At 37.8% G+C, this 18,874-nt stretch overlaps 1 protein-coding gene across 1 annotated transcript in view; it reads left to right on the top strand.

The window, feature by feature from the left end:
* Positions 1-17,395, top strand: part of RAD54B (RAD54 homolog B) — a 62,040-nt gene extending 44,645 nt beyond the window's left edge. Inside the window, exons 6-15 of the mRNA XM_026050019.1 lie at positions 1,241-1,403; positions 2,104-2,329; positions 7,581-7,788; positions 8,310-8,449; positions 9,249-9,539; positions 10,429-10,604; positions 11,731-11,992; positions 13,251-13,317; positions 13,649-13,849; positions 16,641-17,395. Of these exons, the coding sequence (XP_025905804.1) occupies positions 1,241-1,403; positions 2,104-2,329; positions 7,581-7,788; positions 8,310-8,449; positions 9,249-9,539; positions 10,429-10,604; positions 11,731-11,992; positions 13,251-13,317; positions 13,649-13,849; positions 16,641-16,858 (1,952 nt within the window). The 3' untranslated portion in view covers positions 16,859-17,395. The remainder of the gene's footprint in view (positions 1-1,240; positions 1,404-2,103; positions 2,330-7,580; positions 7,789-8,309; positions 8,450-9,248; positions 9,540-10,428; positions 10,605-11,730; positions 11,993-13,250; positions 13,318-13,648; positions 13,850-16,640) is intronic.
* The last annotated feature ends 1,479 nt before the right edge of the window (positions 17,396-18,874 follow it).

Genomic DNA, 18,874 nt, shown 5'->3' with positions numbered 1-18,874 from the left:
AACCCCTTTTAGGAGTTAGCTGAGACACTTTCCTAGACCAAAGCCTTAGGGATACAGTTGGCTGAACATGAACTGTGTTAATTCAGTAGAGCCAGCTAGTRCTGGATCGTTCAGAGGTTTGTGTGGATGTCTGTGTCACTAGTTGATYCAAACACAGTCTTTTTCAGAGCAGAATGCCATTTAGGTCCTCTTGTTTAGCAGGGCAGGGCACACAGGACCAAGATGTAAAGCCAAATCTTCCATGTATGGTTTACAAGCATTTTGCCCGTAGCTCATTTAAGCCTTGCTTTCTACTGATGAACAATTTTGTCAGGAAGGGTGTCTTTCTGACATTACTACATTTTGTATATTCATCCATGCAATTTGATGTAATCCAGCAGAATTCAGCGCTTTGTCACTAAGAGAAAAATAGAAAAATACCCCTCAACGATACAAGCCTTCAGCCAAACTACACTCACGAACAAAATATCCATGCAGATGAACTCCAGTGGCACAGACAGCAGCAGCTGGTGCCCATTCTGCCCTCTAACAATTCAGCTTTTCAGCGAGGATGTGCAATGTCATTTTAAAGTGACCAAGTGACAATGTGGTCTAGCAAAACAATGGCATTACATGAGTTCATAAACCTATAGCAAAAACTATGGCAAGCAGAAGTGTTTTCCAGGTGTAGCCAGAGCCTGTATCCCAATCCTTTATGCTCTCATGGGCTCCATATGTCTCCCAACCTGTCATGCACTCACGCAGCCTTTCCCAGCCCACTCACAAATCCTTGCCTTTCTATCCCTCTTTCTGGGGCAGAGATACATTTCTGGGTATCYATATAAATATCCATTTGAAAGACAGTGTCAAGATTTTAGCTAGGTCCTTATTTTCCTTCTTTACCATAAACTTTCCTTTAAGAAGTCTTCCAGAGCTGCTTCTGATGAAAGCTGCTGCTTTCAGAGTATCTGGGCAACATTTATTAGGTAGGCAGTTTCATGTTTCCAGCTTGTCACCTTTACATTTGAGAAAAGTGCAAACCATTTCAGATGCATATGTGAATGATTTTTTATTTAGAAAGCTATATAGGTGCTCTGTTATTAAATATAATTTTTGTATAAGAATGAACAACATATTAAACAGCATTTTTAGTGGCTGTTAAATTATGTGTTTATTTTATAGTTAGAGAAATAACACTCTTTGTTAATAGAGTAAAAACTAAATCATTTGTACAATACTTGCCTGTGTTTTGAACTTCAAGATTCTTTAGTTATGCCAAGACCAAATGCAAATCATCAGTGGATGTTCAATAAGGCTGGTTTGCCTCTGGTGGATGTAGTTGTGGATCCCTACATCGTAAATAATCTCCGACCACATCAGAAAGAAGGAATTATATTTCTGTATGAATGTGTAATGGGAATGAGGTAAGATAATTATCTTTTAGTCTTTCAAAACATGTTTTCATCCTCACACTAGAAATTTGGCAATTTAAAGAAATTCAATTAATTCATACTAATAAGTTTCAGTCAGTAAAGGTTACACGTATTTTTCTCGTCTTCATGCCCTCTTGACTTTCCAGGTGTGTTGAAAAGCTAGTACACCAAAAGGCCTGTCAGATCTATTAAAAATATGAAGCATTATAAAGACAGATATTGTCTGACCTATGGTGAAGGTAGTTGCTGCTTTCTGGTAGTTTAGGTATTTGTAATGAAGAGGCTGATAAAACAAACTGTTGGAAAACATACCGTACTGTTTTCAGAAGTCTTTTCTCACATGATAAATACTTCAAGGTATGCAGAAGCATTAAAAAGATAACGTAGTTTTTAACATCTTTAATTATTAAAAATAAATAAATAAATAGGAAGATTAAAACTACTAGGTTTTAGAAGACTGGTGCATTAATCTAGAGAACAAACGGAGTTTCACTCTGCTTCTGGGAGGACTTCTGGTATAACTTGATATAACCTAATAATGAAAACCTACAGTAGAGAATAATAAATATAAACATAAATGTAAATAGGATCTTTGTACTTCGAGAGCCAAAAAAAAAAAAAGATCCTCAAAGCAACTGTAACTAATAAAATGCTTTTTAAAATGTTACTGCAGCCTAATTGTTTTTTACAGAGTTAGTGGCAGATTTGGAGCTATTCTTGCTGATGAAATGGGTTTAGGAAAAACATTGCAGTGCATTTCGCTTGTCTGGACCCTTCTACGTCAAGGAGTCTATGGATGCAAACCTATAGTAAAGCGAGCACTAATTGTCACCCCTGGGAGTCTGGTAAAAAACTGGAAAAAAGAATTTCAGAAATGGCTGGGAAGTGAAAGGATCAAGGTCTTTACAGTTGATCAGGTAAGATTTGTTTATGAAAGGGATTTTGAAAAGATCGTGTTTGACCATCAACATTGGACTTGTTTTGTTTTTTTTTTTAAAACCAAAACTAAAAATTCTGTAGTAATATTTTTCTAGAACACTTCTCCTTTAGGTAATTGTCCATGTGTCCATTTAGCTGTCAGTGCCCAGGTGGGAACTCAAGGTCCTTTGAGRATGTAGGAGGTGGTTGGCTCCTCCTTGTGCCCCTGCCATTTGAGTAAGAACTTTCTGTTGTATTTCACAGTGCTTTTGTGTAGCAGAGCTTCTAGCCTGACTGATTTTTGGTAGTTCTCTTTGCTCTGTACTGAAACATTTTTCTTTTTGCTTCAGCTGTCTACTTCAGGTTCCTTTAGATGGTTGTTCCCTTTATTATTACTGTCAAGAGGTAAGTTTCTGTAAGGGTGGTTTAAAATCTCAGGAGCTGTCAAACCCAGAGCCGCAGGGTTAGATACTGTGAGTAACATCTCATGTCTCCAGAAGAAAGCAGATAAGTACATGTCTTAGTACAAGGAGTTGGGTGTTACTGATGCCTGTCCCTCCTACAGCAGAGGTGTTCTGGCAGGCAAAAGTCTCCCACGTTCCTGCATTGCCTCAATGAATCCTGTGTGCTGGCAAAGTATTCCACCTGGTAATCTCCTTGGGAAGCCTCCAGGGTCTTTCCTTTGCTTTTGAAATGCAGAACTTGGTGCTGTTCTGCAGAGACCAAAAGCTCTAGTGTGCACTATGTGCTTCAGTGGTCTTTAAGGAGCACAGGTAAGCATGTAATAAAGTAAAAGTCAAACAAGTTTAAGGGATGAGGGTATTATGGGATCRCTGACTGAGGTCTTTTTTTCTGGACAAGATCCACGTCTTGCTCTGGTGATTTAAGACTTTTCTTGCCATGTATACATGGACACAGCTATTTGAAATGTAATGTTTGCTGAGAAGGACTGTTTCTAGATGAAAACACTGAATAAAGTGGAATGGAAACTCGACAGCTTTGATTGTGGTAAATGAGAGAAATAAAAAATCTAAATGATAAACATGCAGTACATTGGTGCCTGCAGCACAGGCACAAACATTTATTTTCCAAAGTTATTTTTTAAGGTAATAGTTCGATACAAGTAGATAGAAGAAACCAGTACTACTTCATTCTAAAGATGACCTAATTCTTAAATCAATCAGATAGATTTCTTACGTTATCTTTATTGTCTGTATGCAAGAGTATTTCACACAAAATGTAAACTGTTAAATTCTCATTTATGGATTTTAAAAACTTGTATAACATATTTTATGTTTTTATATTAAAATATTTTAAAATTCTTTTTAGTCTACTCTTCTTATCATCGCTTCCCCATAAGTGCCGAAGCAGCTTATTTTGCACGGAGGCCAATCCACATGTCTATTTAAGTAATAAGTGCTCTTTGCATCATCTGCATTTTTAGAAACTTGTTTTAAGACGTTGCAGTGAAGGAAACTGACTTGTCAGGAGCTGTAATGTAATGTATTTGAGATTGAGAAAGTTTCAAAAAAGTAGGTACAGGGCAAAATACAATCTGGTAACACTTTTACCTGAATAAAGAGAAAAAGAGCTAGAAATAATTGAAAGTTTTCTGTTGTTTTTATAACCAATGCTGGGAGAAGAAAATCTGAATTTGGTGACAATTATTATGACCCCAAATGACAATACCTTTCTTTTAGTTCTTTTAATTTAAATAAATAAGAATATTAACATTATCTGACTGGAGCCATTAGGAATTGAGGGCACACAGCAGCTTTTTAGATTGTGTTCCCAAATAGCAAGGAATATATTGTCACGCAAAAGCAAGACACAGTATGACTTTCCTTCGGTATAATGAGGGATTTCAAAATAACTTCCTGTCCATCTTCTAGGGCAAAAAACAATTATCCTGCTGTTATTTCTTCAATATAACTTAAAAGGAAGAGCTTCTCTCTTTTTTTTTTTTTTTTATTATTTTTTGCTAGTATTTATGGAACACATTCAAAAATGGCAGAATTTTTAAAGATGTGAGATGTATTTTCCTCCCTTTCACAGTAAAGCGCTAAGAACAGATTCTAACTCTTCAGAAATAAACTCTTAAAAAAAAAGCAGTACGTTTAACTTTATCTGCTTTTAAAATGTGATTGCAATTTATACCTGTTAAAATGCAAGTGTCATGTAGAGGACGTTTGGTCTTTAAATGAGAATATCCCACAAAGGTTGCATTTAGACTTCATTAATCCATGCTACCAGCATCTGAGATGTGTCCRAGGGAATAATTCCAGTATCTGTTGTTTGAGAATATAATTTCTACTGGGTTTGTTTTGATTTGCCCCTTTTAAGCCAAAATGAGTGCAGAATGAGTGAATTCAAGGTCTATGCTGCTTTGTGATTCACCACTTTTTAATTTACACTTCAGTGGCTACATTGGATTTGAACTGGGGCGAAGAAGGGTCTGTTCAAAGAGCAGGGCTGGGATATTACGGAGCTCTAATACTGATTGACAATTGCTCCATATGTAGCTCTGAGCAACTTGCTTAAACCTTTCAAATCACTTTGGGTAATTGCAAAAATTGAGGCTATACTGCCAATGTATCTTGCTGCTAGTTAGGAGGATAAATTAATTGATTGAAATTAGCTTGTAAATTTAATTTAATTTTCATTCCATCACTTGCTGCTGTAAATATATACAGTGGTGGATATATTGTGTTTGGATGTAGGAGGCTTCTAAAATGTCAGGGCCCCCCTCAKCTTTCCAGGGGGTTCAAGCAGGCCGGAAGAGATGATGACTTCCCAGGAGAGGGAAGATGGACGCCCCGATACTCCAGCACCTTTTTTCATCTCAGCACATGCCCAGAAAGTGTAGAAAAAGAAAATGTTTTCTGGACCCAGAGGTTCTCCTGATGCTTAACGATCCCCCAAACTGCAGAGAGGCGCTGTGTGTGTCCGCAGCACTGCGGGGAGCCGCAGTGCTGGGCCGGGACAGCGGTGGCTCTGCCTCCATAGGCCCCTGCCAGGAACTGTCCTGGGTCTCTGCTCCTGTGTTGGGAGCCTCCTGGCAGAAATTTTCTGTTCCTGCTGTGAAAGTAAAAATACCGGMCATATAAAAGGATCTTCACTGCACTCCTGGAAGGCACAGGAATGCCCTGGTCTGGTCCAAAGGCCTGGGGAAGGGTTGCACGTCCTTGTTATCTGCTCGGCACCTCTCCTTGCTGCCTTCGCCGTGTCCCTCTSTGAGCAGGCGATAGGCACTGCTCTACCAGAAGCTACTTTATTTACTTCATGTGCTAAGTTTGCTCCATGTATTCATCTGAATTGCCTACTGAGAGGTTGTAAAGACTGTGTTAAGTAAGTGGTGGTGCTTTTTCTGTATTACACCATCTGCCTCCAGACTTAGTTGTCTCCTGTCTGGTAGCTGATCTTGTTTGGTAATAAAAATACCTCTTAGGCTCTAACTAGATTTGCTCTCAAAATTAAAGAGGTACTTCAGCTTCTGACCTGAGACTGTCCGCTGCTTAGTTCATGAACACAGCTAGGGAATAGTGGGTTTATGAACAGGCAAAAATATTTGCCTTGTTAAGAAAGCCATCCTTGTCTCCTGAAGAGAAACGATCCCTCGCTTGGGTCATCCCGGCAGTCCTGAGTCCGGGTTGTGCCTCCTCCTCCCAGGAGAACCTGTGAAACGTTGACTTCTCAGATTATAATGAAGGTTTCCTATGTTCTCTTGGGATTACCAAGCAGATATGTCTTGAATACTCCCTGGGAGGTGAAGCTGTCACAGATTAATAGCATTAATAATTTGTTGCTTATGAACCACCAGAGTGCTAAGGAAACCATTCTATTAAATGGCATGGAGTATTTTTTTTATTTGCCTCTTCATTAATTTTTGAACGTGGTTAAGAGCTGCAGAGATACTGCACATGCATATTATCTTGTCAGTCTTTACATTAAGCTGTCTATAACTGCCCAGCTCTGTAACTGACTGGTTGTAAGTGTTTCGTTTTCTGCTCTTCCTTACTGTTGAATAGGGAATCAAATTTAAGACTAACATTTCAGGTATTGCTTAGTGTCAGTACTAAATAAATTATGTCGTGGCTTATATAGCAATTRAAAACTTTTTGTTTTTAGTTCTGTTTTATTAGTGCAAGCTATGTAATATCTATGTTGCATAAGGGCCTCTTTGGGTTAGGAAAGAGTGTGGAAACAGTTCCTATCTGGAACTGAGGAAAGGGACATAGTCACAAGAGAGTTTTCCATTTTTACATTTTTTTTCAATTCTTTATTCCATTATAGATTACACTATTAGGAAGCAAAATAACACATACACAGGTCTGTTCAGAAATGTAGTTATTTTTAGGAAGYGTTGTGTGAAAAAAAAAAAGTTCCTTGTCATATTACAGTATTTTTTGTTTTTCTTTTCAAAGTTAGTTAAATCTCTGAGGTATAGAGCTGTTCATCATCTATTCTATCTAGCCCCTGGTGCTATCATACAGACAGCTCCTGCTGGTTTTCTTCATTGTCATGTTTTGTAATAAGTATACTAACCAGAATTAAATGTACATAGGAGTTCAAAAGTATTGAGGTCTGTTGTAGGAAACACATATATATACACCCTTTAAACAAAAGGTATATAAAGGGAGAGGGGCTCATGACTGCTTGCTGACCCTTAATACAGCTTTAAGGACTAAATTCCATTTATAGATGGACAGACATGTTTTCTGGGGATAATTACTGGTTTAATGCTCTAGGTACCAGCTTGATCTTACCTGTCAGCCAACCTATCAATGTGCTGCAAAGTGGGTATCATATTCTATTTAAAACTACAATTGGAATTTATGTTGGTGGAATACACAGCAACACACTGACTGCAGCCTGAGATCCCACAGTGAATGTGCAGGCAGTTATTTAGGTCTGTTTTAATTACCCATCTGAAGCTCACCTAAACGCCAGGAGTGGAAAGCAGTTTCAGGCAGTCTGTGCTTTTCACCTTCACGGCAGTGTGTCTTGGAGGATTTGAAGGCTTGAAAGAATAATAAGCTGTCAGGTAATATGGTGGTAAAATTCTACATTGCTGTATCAGACCCCATATTTCTTTTGCAATAGAATAGAATTAGAATAGAATCAATAATCCAGGCAGTAAATGTTCTGTGTCATGTTAGGAAAATACCTGTAGGCAATGTGTGACTGAGTAAAACCATGAGTTGTCTTCAAATAAATACCTGTATCATATATTTTCTTTTAAACTTGCAGGATCACAAAGTAGAAGAATTCATCAGTTCTCCACTTTATTCAGTTATGATAATCAGTTATGAGATGCTACTGCGCTCGTTGGATCAAATTCAGGCTACGGAATTTAACCTCCTAATCTGTGATGAAGGACATCGTCTGAAAAACAGCTCTATTAAGACCACTACAGCCCTCACTAGCCTGTCTTGTGAGAGGCGAATTATCCTTACTGGTTAGTAATATTTAATTGAATCTGATATTTAGTTATACTAAAAGTGCAAGATGGGGTAAAGGATAAAGTCATTGCAAGTACAGCAGGAGCACAATATAAATTTCGAGAATTGCTATTAAAATCAGTATGTCGTGTGAAAACAGATTCTTCCCAAATACATTTTGCAAGAAATGCCAAATGTATCTAGCTCGAAGGACTGGCAGGCTGCCTGGGAACTGTGAGGGAACGAGGACTGTGTTTACACACAGGCATTGTATTTATTTAATCACATTGATTTAGAAAAAAATTCTTAAATTTATTTGTCACAGTAACTAAATGTGCAGTCTGTATAGTTACAGCGACAGTAGCTGATTAATCATGGTAAAGTTGCAGATTAATTGGTACTCTGAGTTATTCACATTGAAATAAGACATCTGTCTTCAGGATGTAGGCTCAACATAAAACGCTGAAATCAATGATTGTGCTTCTATCAGTTTCAAGAAAAAATCTAACAAATGCACATTTATTTTTTCTCTTTCAAGGTACTCCAATACAAAATGACTTGCAGGAATTTTATGCATTAATAGAGTTTGTAAATCCAGGAATACTGGGTTCTATATCCACATATAGAAAGATATATGAGGAGCCTATTGTCAGGTCCAGAGAACCATCAGCCACAAAGGTATATTACTAAAAAAATGCAATTATAAGGGAAAATTCATAGTGAACATTGTGAAACTGTGAAATCCTACAACATAAAAATGAGGTTTAAATACTCAAATTCTGACTAGGTTATTCAAATCAACTTTTTTTTTTTTTTTGATGCTACTGTTCATTCTCTATATTTATTTGTGTGTAAGGTCCTCATTCAGTGTTCTCAATTTATCTTTAAACATGTTAGGGGTACCAAAATAGTTGCAAAAATGGTATTTTGATATAGTATAGGACTATTAATGGTAAGGAAAGATTTCAGCCTCCTATTTGAAATAAACTACTGTTGTTTTCCCCAGGAAGATGGAGGAATATATGCATCTTCGTAACACCTTAGCTGCCTATTCATAAATCAGGCAAATTGTATTCTTCCAACACTGTGCATTCCCACAAATACCATGCAAATTGCCATATAATTATATGCTATTCATTCATGGTTTCTTTATAGTGCGGCAAAATCTGCATGATTTTGTTGCTTCAGTCAAGAAGCCTGGGAATATAAATTGAGGCTTGTATGCTTGTGTGTCTTCTGAGACATTATCTGCCTTTGTTTCTGACTTTAGAAGCCAGACCTAAAACTAGCTAATGCAGTCATACTAATTGGAAAAGCATCAAACATTATCATCCTGCATCAGGAAGTGTTATCATACATTGAGACTGTTCATTTCTAATTAAAATCACATAGAAAATTGTTGTAATCACATAGAGAATTATTGTGGCGTCTTGGTGGAATGCAAGATTAGTGCTAATTTTGTGCTTTGACCTTGTAGGAAGAAAAGGAATTGGGAGAAACAAGAGCAGCAGAACTCACACGCCTAACTGGCCTGTTTATCCTTAGGAGAACGCAGGAGGTTATCAACAAGTTTCTRCCCCCGAAAAAGGAGAGCATCCTCTTCTGCCGACCAACAGCGCTGCAGCTTGAACTGTATCGAAAACTCCTTAATTCTCGAGTTATTAGGTCCTGTCTACAAGGCAGGCTAGAAAATAGTCTTCATCTATTATGTATAGGAGCTCTGAAAAAAATTTGCAATCATCCTTGTCTTCTCCTCAAAGCCATAAAGGTATTTATCTGTGTGTTATGGGGAGATGCCTCCAGTTAGTCATTTCAGCAAGCAAAGGTCATTAGAAATATGTTGTGGTCAATGTGTGTGTTCCCTGAGATCATTTCATGCTCTGTCCTCACATATGACTTGCTTTTCAGGAGACAGGCTTTCCAAAATGGTATGTTAGGAAATGCACCCAGGGACTGTAARGAATGCACACAAGGATTGTATCTAACCTGTTTCCTGTTGCCTTTCAATATTTGCKTGTGCTTTATTACCTGTCAATTATCCTATTACTCTTGTGAGTGAATGCTTATACAAATACATACAAATGTGAATTTTGCAAGCAACATTTATTAAAAAATATGTTTTTTTTTCTAAAGGAATATCACTTTGAATGCTAAAACATCTGAGTAAATCTTTTAATCTGAAATTCTGACTGTAGTGTTAAGTTAGATAATACTCTGCTGCTTCCTCTGAAAACACCTTGTGCAGCTGATGATTTTCACCCTTTCTTCTTGTCCACTGCCCTCCTTGGGTTCAGTGACAGTGGGAGCTGCAGTGTCTTGCATATGACTTTGTTGTGTGAATATCTATTTGATCTGTGATTCACTGTGTGAATATCTCTTTGGAAAAAGAAGCAGTAGTGAAACACATCTTTCAGTTCTCAGTGTTTCAATTTGCACTCTACTTAGTTGTATATAATGTTTTAAATTATAAAGTATAAACCAATTTGTAAATGTTACCAGTATTTTAAACTGTGCTTGCCATGCAGTATTAGGAGTTACTGAGTTACTGTGCTCATATTATACATTGATTTATAGTGGCTTTTGATATTTCATTAGCAAAGTTTAACCAAGATTATTTTAGAGAGGACAGGGAGCATGAATACTTTTATTTTTCACAGGAGAAACAATGTGATTCTTCGTGTGAGGAACATGATGAATCCAGCCTCTATGAAGGTTTAACAGACACCTTCCCACAAGATTTTACTCCTGACACTTTCTCTGAAACTTACTCAGGAAAACTGCAGGTGCTGGTGAAGCTCTTAGCAGCAATCCAGGAACTCGGCTCTTCGGAAAGGCAAGTGTGAAAGGCAACTAAAAGGGAGATACAGAGGTGATCTTCTGGTGATTCTCTTTTGCTTTTCCAACATATAGTGACCTAACATTCAAAATAAAGGCTTTGCAGATGTACTAAGTATATTTATGTCTTATGCTCCTGGCTATTCCTTGTTAAATTATTAAACTAGGATTTGGAGCTGGCATAATTTTCAGAGTTGCTCCTTATATTATTTCCCCCCAAAAGAACTTCTCATGCTGTGTTCCAACCACAAGTGTTTGCTGCAGCTCGTGTGCTGTGATGTACTACCTGTCCTTGCACAGGCTTTCGCATGCTTCGCATCTCCTTGAAGCAGCTACCTAATGTATTAAATATTTTAAATCACCCAGCGTATTTTTAATTGCTAGATGATGGGTTCTGTCCTCATTTACTGKGTTTGATGTTCAGGGCTTGCTGCCTTTTCTGTGTAGGGGGTGTTCACAGTGGGAAGTCCCAACAGGTGACGTGGCACTGCAGCTGCCTATGTCCCCTATAGCGAATGGCACTGACRTGCAGCAAAACCCCTGTGGGTTCATGCTGGGCTCTAGAATGCACCAGGCCACATACTGGGAATGGCTCCTTTATGGGAATCTCACACACTCTTGTCTAGAATCACAGAATCCTTATGGGTCCCATGGTAAGACCTTTGTGTGCCCTTGGCCTGAAGTCCACCTACTCCAAAAATCTTTACGTACAGGCTCAATTCCAGTCTCCTTTAAAAGTGTAAGGACAAATGCAGAGCCCCCCCATGCTGTGTATTAGCCTGCATGACACCCTCTACAAATACTTGTTCTTTTTCTTAGTAATGGCTATTTTGTGTAAGTGGCAATTAAAAATAAAATCTATCTTTTTGTTTGGTTCTGGACCTGTTGCAATCTCTGCATAACTCACATTCTGTTGGAAGAAGTACTTACCATGTGAATGCTTTGTGTGGACTTTGAATTAATATGAATGGTTTATATTTTATGTTTTATGAGTAATCTCAGGTTGATGTATAATTATTACTTGTGATTTTTATTTCCTTAGATGTCTTCAACAAGTTGTTATAGTACTTTAATTTTACCAAGGTCTAAGACAGCAGGATAATGKTTTTTTCCCTTTTTGACAGAGTTGTGCTGGTCTCCAATTACACTCAGACACTGAATATATTACAAGAGACCTGCAAACATTATGGATACTCTTATACCAGACTTGATGGACACACTCCTGTCTCCCAGAGGCAACAGATTGTTGATAGTTTTAATAGTAAATTCAGCCCAGCATTTGTCTTTCTGCTGAGTTCAAAGGCTGGTGGGGTAGGACTGAACCTAGTTGGAGCGTCTCATTTGATCCTGTATGATATTGACTGGAATCCAGCTACAGATATTCAGGTCTGGCCCATCTGGGTACCCCTGGGTTGGGATGAGCATCACACGAATTTTTGATGGATGCTGAAATGTCTGGCTTTACATGTCTTATTRCTACTTGATTATCATTACATTGCATCAGGACACACAAAATACTGAAGGAAAGCTCTAGCTGAGGAAAAAAAAAGAGAAACATTTCTCAAATTATATATATTGATATCATTAGAAACCCCCTTGCAGTAAAAAATAAAAATTGGGGAATTTCTAGTTTCCTTCAAGAAGTTAGTCCTGTGTCTCTTGATTACCTGTTAACGGGAAAGCAATTGTTTTCCAAAAAGAAAAGTAAATTATGATTAGATTGTGCAGTTAGTGTTGCTGAGGGGAAAAAAAAAACACTTTATCATATCTGAGAAAAAGAGAGAGGCCCAGATGAGAATTAAGAGAATGAGAAATCATGTGGCAGCAATGCTAAAAGGATGAAAAACCAAAGCCAAGTGACAAACTATTCCTGTAATGGGGCTTTGCATCTGGAGGGATTATTTAGCTGGCGTAAGAATGCTTGGTTAAAATACTTCCTAACAAAAGCAGTTTAAAAAAAATCTTCATATAAGCACAGTAAGAAACTCTGATTCTATGCTAATGCTGAGTGCTTAATACCTGAGGTAAGCTCTGATTCTTGGCTTTACTCCTGTTTCAAGTGTGAATCAGTACCCTCATGTGGGCACTTGTCCCTTGCTTGAAGCAGAGATGGGTAAAGCAGTCAAAATTGCTAGAGTTTGCCAAACACTGCATGCCATGCTGGGGGTACCTGTACCACATATGTATTTGACAAAAATCCTGTCACTCTGCTCTCTCACTTAGTTTTTTGTTTGGTTAAGGTTTAAAGAGTGTGCAAAACATTAATTTTACAATTTTATTAGAAATGGAAACATCATTTTTAAAGATACATTGTGGCAAAAATGTTTTGGAGAATGATGAATATTTCTGTGAGATACTAAACTGTTATTAACTCCTAGCAAATATAAAGAGGGGATTGCTGGCAACAAGGAAATGAAACCTCTAGTTTTACACACAAAGAAAGGAGCATACATGTTAGAAAGTAAATTACACTTTAGTAATCATTTGCTGTTAATACTGGGACACTTYTATACAAACAATCAAAGATGATTSTTCAGGAGGGCTTTGTTGGCAACATCCTTAGGAATGAGCTAGCAGAGCTGGTAATTTGATGTTGAACATACGACTGTAGAGCTGCCTGTCAAAAATGTTTTTCTTTCTGTAGGCAATGGCCAGAGTGTGGAGAGATGGTCAGAAACACACTGTGTGCATCTACAGACTGCTCACCACAGGTTGGAGTTGATGTTCAGACATATTCTATAGCGAGAACAYGTACTGCCATTTTGTCAATAAAGAAGAGGAAATGTTTTTGGAAATCTTTCATTTTGTATATATATATATGTGTGTACACACACACRCACATATATATGTATTCATTTGGAATTGATTTAAAATAGAAACATCTCATTGATTCATTTGTCTTTGCTCTTGTTTCAAAATTAAAAATAATATTTTGGCATTTCTGATAAACCTCATTACCAAAAAAAATAAAAGAGTTCACTTATCTTTTTGAGAGGCATTAGCCAAAAATGAACCCTGTGTATCTACTGTTCTTCAATACAGGCTCAATAGAAGAGAAGATTTATCAAAGGCAGATCAGCAAGCAAGACCTTTCTGGGGCTGTTGTAGACCTTTCCAAGACAWCTGAACACATCCACTTTTCCATTGAGGAGCTTAGGAATCTCTTTACACTTCATGAAGATTCCAGCTGTGTTACCCATGACTTGCTTGAGTGCAATTGTATGGGAAAGAAAGACCATCAAAGTGAGTCTCTATTTCATTATCTCTTGCTGTTGCTGAGGAAGGGTATCTATGTTCTGTATATGGCCTGTCACTGGAGAAAACTCTGACTCCCAGGAAAATAGGATTAAAGTAATGAAATTCTTTATGGGATCTTCCAGATATTGTCCAATTTTTCTAATCCATAGGAGACTCCCTCACAAGATGAAGAAGAGATTCACTCCTTGCAGTTCCAAACAGCACATATATCTCACCTCTTAATTCCTTGAATTAGCTATGGCCAGCAGGACTAGTAGTATTTTGTTTCTAATTATTCAAGGACAATAATGATTATCTGATATAAAAAAAATGCAACAAGTGAGTTTAAAAGCTGTTTACCTATAGACAACTACACCTGCAAGTACCAGATGGAGATCTGGATAATAATGTGCCAAGTCTCTGAATATAGCCTTTCATTTCACAATTATTAGCTAATATTGATGCAGGATGATAAAAATAATCATTTGAGAAAATTTGGAAGATGCCCTGGCAGTCGTAAATACAAGTGGTAGATCTTGCATCTATCCTTCTTGTGGGAACATGGCTCTCTTGATCTTTCTGCATGTCAGAATTGTGTCAATACTGTGTAACGTGTAAGTAGTTTTAGTAAGAAATTGAATTATAAGTATATATATATATATAAAAATATATTCTTTAAGTTATGCTTACAACCCATTACAATCCATTCTAGTTTTTATAGCTCACGCATTTTCTCCAAGGAAAGAGTGTCTATTTTCCTGATACATTTCTTTCCTTTGAGCATGAAATACCCACATGCAATACTAACAGATGTGATAATGAAGTACAAATATGGATCTCTTCTAAATGATACAGCAAAATCATGATAAAAGAATATAGTAAGATATCACTGTAAAAAGAGCTAAAAATAGCCAACAGAGTGTTCATTTTCTCCACAAACAAGTAAGGAATTAAGTAAAATAGATGCAGTGTGACTATGTTGCTTGATTTTTTTTCTCCAAATTATCCTCCATTAAATGTCTTTATATACTTCTTTAATAGTGCATCTCCTGTTTTTACATAGTGACTACTTTCAGTTAGGCACTATTACAAAATCTGTGTGGAAAAGGCATCCTTTTCTCTTAAAGGTTAACAATTTTAGAACATTGCTTCTGTGATGAACACAGGTGCGTATAATTTCATTAGCATTTTTCAGTTGTTTTATTGTTCTTGGCTGCTTTTCTTATGCTTTGAAAAGCCTCAAGAGGCTCCAGCCCCTTGAACTTCCGAGCAATGAATAATCAGAATGGAATCACGTCTTGGTCCTAGTGCAGAGGCCTAGTAGCCCTTTGTGGGGGTAAATCAAGAGAAAAGCAGTCAGTTTTTCTTAAATGTAATTAGTGGAAAAGAGCAGGGGAGCTCCTGGCTTGCCACGGAGCACGTAAGTGACTCAGCAGCCCCCTCGTCACGTTGTTGTGCACGGTTGTCCTCGGTGGGATCCCCTCAGGATGCAGCCTTCCAGCAAACACAATTCAAAGGAAAAACTGCAGAGGAACAATACAACATCATGCAGGCTGCACAATACCTGAGCTTAAAATGAGTTTAAAAACTAATTATCTTAACTCTGGGGTCTCTGTTAGACCCACCAATGACACTGGGTATTCTTGAGAGACCCTGCTGTCCGTTCATACTGAGACCACCGTTAGCAAACTGCAGAACTCTCCAAAGGAAGSAGCTGCCTGGATGGGGCAGGTGAGTAGCTTGCTCTTGTGGCTTTCAGATGAGCTACAAAGCTGAAAGCCCGTTATTTTATCTCACCATGGTTTGGYTTATGGAGTTAAAAATGTAGAATCCCTGAAGACTTGAGAAGTGCACATCTCCTAAATTTTCTTCTGCACAAGGAAAAGAGACGTTTCAAGTGTAGCACAAATGTGCATCGTATGTCAGTCAAGAGGGAAGTCTTAGGTGTGTAAGGCTTTATGGGCTTTCCAGGTGAAAATTTCAAAATGCCAAGAAAGCTGTGAGGCATCATGCAGCTCATAGCACTGATCTTTCCTAGGGAGTGCTGCTGTGAAAATATTTGGCTGCATGTTTTAAACTAGTAACAACAATGATGCAAATCGTGCATCCCAGCTTTTTGGKTTTTTTTAAACACATGTGAGATGAATCATGAAGGTAGCAAAACATAAGATACTCTGTCATGACCTGGTATTGCTTGGGGCTCTGGAATCCTGTGCAAAGTGGGTTTGTGCCTCTGTGCTTCACGGGAAATAGTACTGTCCTTCCTGTGACAAACAGTATATTCAACATACTGTTAAATAACTCGGTATAACCAGGATGTACAAAGTGCACTAGAGATCAACCTCTGGTGTCCTGAGCCAATGAGACAGTCAGCTATCCAAGCTATTCTTAGCCCGTTGGAATGACTCCTCTGGGAGGAAACAGAAGCCAGCCTGAGATTTGCTGCAGCAGCCTTCCCTGCTCAGAGGTGCTTAAGGAATGTGGGCAGCCGACGGGGCGCAGATTTAGGAGGAGAGCACRGGGGAAATTGCCAGATAAGGCATTTCCTTTTCCATCTATTTATAAAAGGATTTGTCTTTGTGCTAGCATATGGTGGTTTTGATAAACTCCATCAATGAGCAAGGAACGGCCTTTTTGCTCTGAGTGTGGATTCGTATGTTTGGTTTTCGTTGACATAGAAGGATTACACTTTCTGCTCTATTTTACCCTCATTTGTTATCACCCCCTGGCTTATTGATTCAGACCAAGAATTTTCTGTCTCGGTTTTCTCTGATTATTCTGCTGTATCATTTTTCAGATCCCTCCTCAGAAAAGCCTTCTGTGTTGAGAAGTTGCCAGCTTGGACAAARTCATGGGAAGCCTAATTCAAAGAAACCACTGTCCATGTCACAGTTGATGCAATGGAAACATTTCTCTGGGCAACATCAGACGCTAGAGGATCCTTTCCTTGAAAGGGTAAAAGAGAATGTTTCCTTCATTTTCCAGAATGTWACTAGTCCAACTTCTGCTACCTAATAAAACTTAAACTGCAGGGACATTTGTGAAATACACACATTTTCATCCTGCTCGTCCAAGATATAGTAAGCAAACATTATGCAATTACCTTTTGTTCTTTTTGCCAAATTCTCTTTTGTGTCTTTCTGATGAGCTGTCTGTGCAAATATTACCCTGCTGTTTATATAGGGTACACCTAYACCTTATTTGCAAGAACTGTAATATAAGTTTATAAATCTAACTTTCCTTCTTTCCTTTCAATTTTTCTGTTACTGTGATATCATAATTAGTAAGATTGTTTTGGTACATATTCACATGTACATTTCCTCTGTGTTTTTTTTTTCTAGTTTTCCCTTGGTTATAATGATTTATTACTTGTAAATGTGAAGTTGGCAACTCTTCASCCAGACTTTAAAAGATAGATTAGACAATACCGTATGCATAAGCATACATGCTGTTTACGGGAGTCTGATTGGAGTTATGTTTTTTCAACTAAGTTATAGATCTGCAGTTCTGAGACCACAGCTTAATATTATGTCAAAATCTTTAAGAAATTCTTCTGTTGTTTTTACTTGGGAAAATAAACATACTTCATTCCTCAGACTTAAGAGTGTAGACATCTCATTTTTAGTTAACTCCATACAAGGACGCTTTTTGTTGAACACTGGACTATTGCACACACTTGCATTTCATTTCATTTCATTTCATTTCATTTCATTTCATTTCATTATTTTATTATAACCATATTTTCCTGTCTGTGAAGGTACAAAAGTTTGAAAGGCTCAGAAGAACAAATGATCGGATAATTTTCAGGAATACCACAAACTTACAGCATTTGCAAATGCTTTGCAAAAAAAAAAAAAAAAAAAAAAAGCTTTGCAAAGCTTTAGAATCACAGAATCACTATATCACTATAGTTGTAAAAGACTTTTAAGATGATCAGGTCCAACTGCAAACCTATCACCACAGCTACTGAACAGTGTCCAGGAGCGCCGCATTTCTTGAACACTGCCAGGGATGGGGACTCCACCACTACAAGAAGAGAGCTCCACGGTGGTGATCTTGCACTGTGCTACAGGATGTACAACCTACTAGTATTTGGCACATGTTGTGGCACTTGTAACTCATTAAAAATCCCAGCCAACTTTCAGAAAACAATTAAAATTGGCTTCTATATATTACTGCAGTTAGCGCTCTCCCCAAGTTCACAAACCTTTTCCTTACATGTTCATGTTGTTCAGAAGCTGGAAATCCCATGCACTGTGCAGTACAGGTGTAGTAACATCTCTTCATTGTTCATATCTATTTCAAAGTGTTTTCTTTTTTTGAATTTCCTTTGCTCCTGGTAGCTAAATATCACAAGCAAATAATGAGTAAAGATGTGAGGATTACGACCTAAAAAGTCATTAAATACAAACACTAGAAGAGGTAAGATTTGTTGGCATGGAGTTTGTGTTCTTGGTGACAATTAGAATGATGTTAATGTCTTGACCAGCGTGTTGCTGTTGGTAGAGTTTAATTCCTTAAAATTTTACTCTATCTGTTACAAAGTGCCTATTCTTCACCATGTATGTGATGGAGTTTGGTGGATGGAGCATGTTGGACTTGCTGTTTTGCAACCCATTTTCTGTTAGACAAAAGCTGYCAGATGTCTTACAGTTCTCACAGCTTATTTTAATTAACATATGTAAAAATTTGCCTGTGACTATATGAATTAAAGCCAAATTCTAGYCAATCTTTAAATTAATTAATGTTATTAATAATAATCTGAGACCAATAATACTTGGATGTGTGCTGGCCACAGTTTTCTAAAAATTCTGCCCTTGTCAGTGGTGGCCAGTGACAGGAGAAGGGGTAAAGGGTGCAAGCTGCAACACAGGCAGTTCCATCTCCATGTGAGGAGGAACTTCTTTCCTGTGAAGGCGACAGAGCCCTGGYACAGGCTGCCCMAGGAGGTTGTGGAGTCTCCTTCTCTGGACTAGATGATCTCTAGAGGTCTCTTCCAACCTTAACCAATTAGTGATGGGCATTTATCAG

The sequence above is a fragment of the Nothoprocta perdicaria genome, unplaced genomic scaffold (assembly GCF_003342845.1).
Source record: "Nothoprocta perdicaria isolate Ctin4 unplaced genomic scaffold, notPer1 scaffold_64, whole genome shotgun sequence".
NCBI classification, from domain to species: domain Eukaryota; kingdom Metazoa; phylum Chordata; class Aves; order Tinamiformes; family Tinamidae; genus Nothoprocta; species Nothoprocta perdicaria.
Note: the sequence above shows the minus strand (reverse complement) of the source record. Positions and strands in the feature narration are given on the sequence as shown.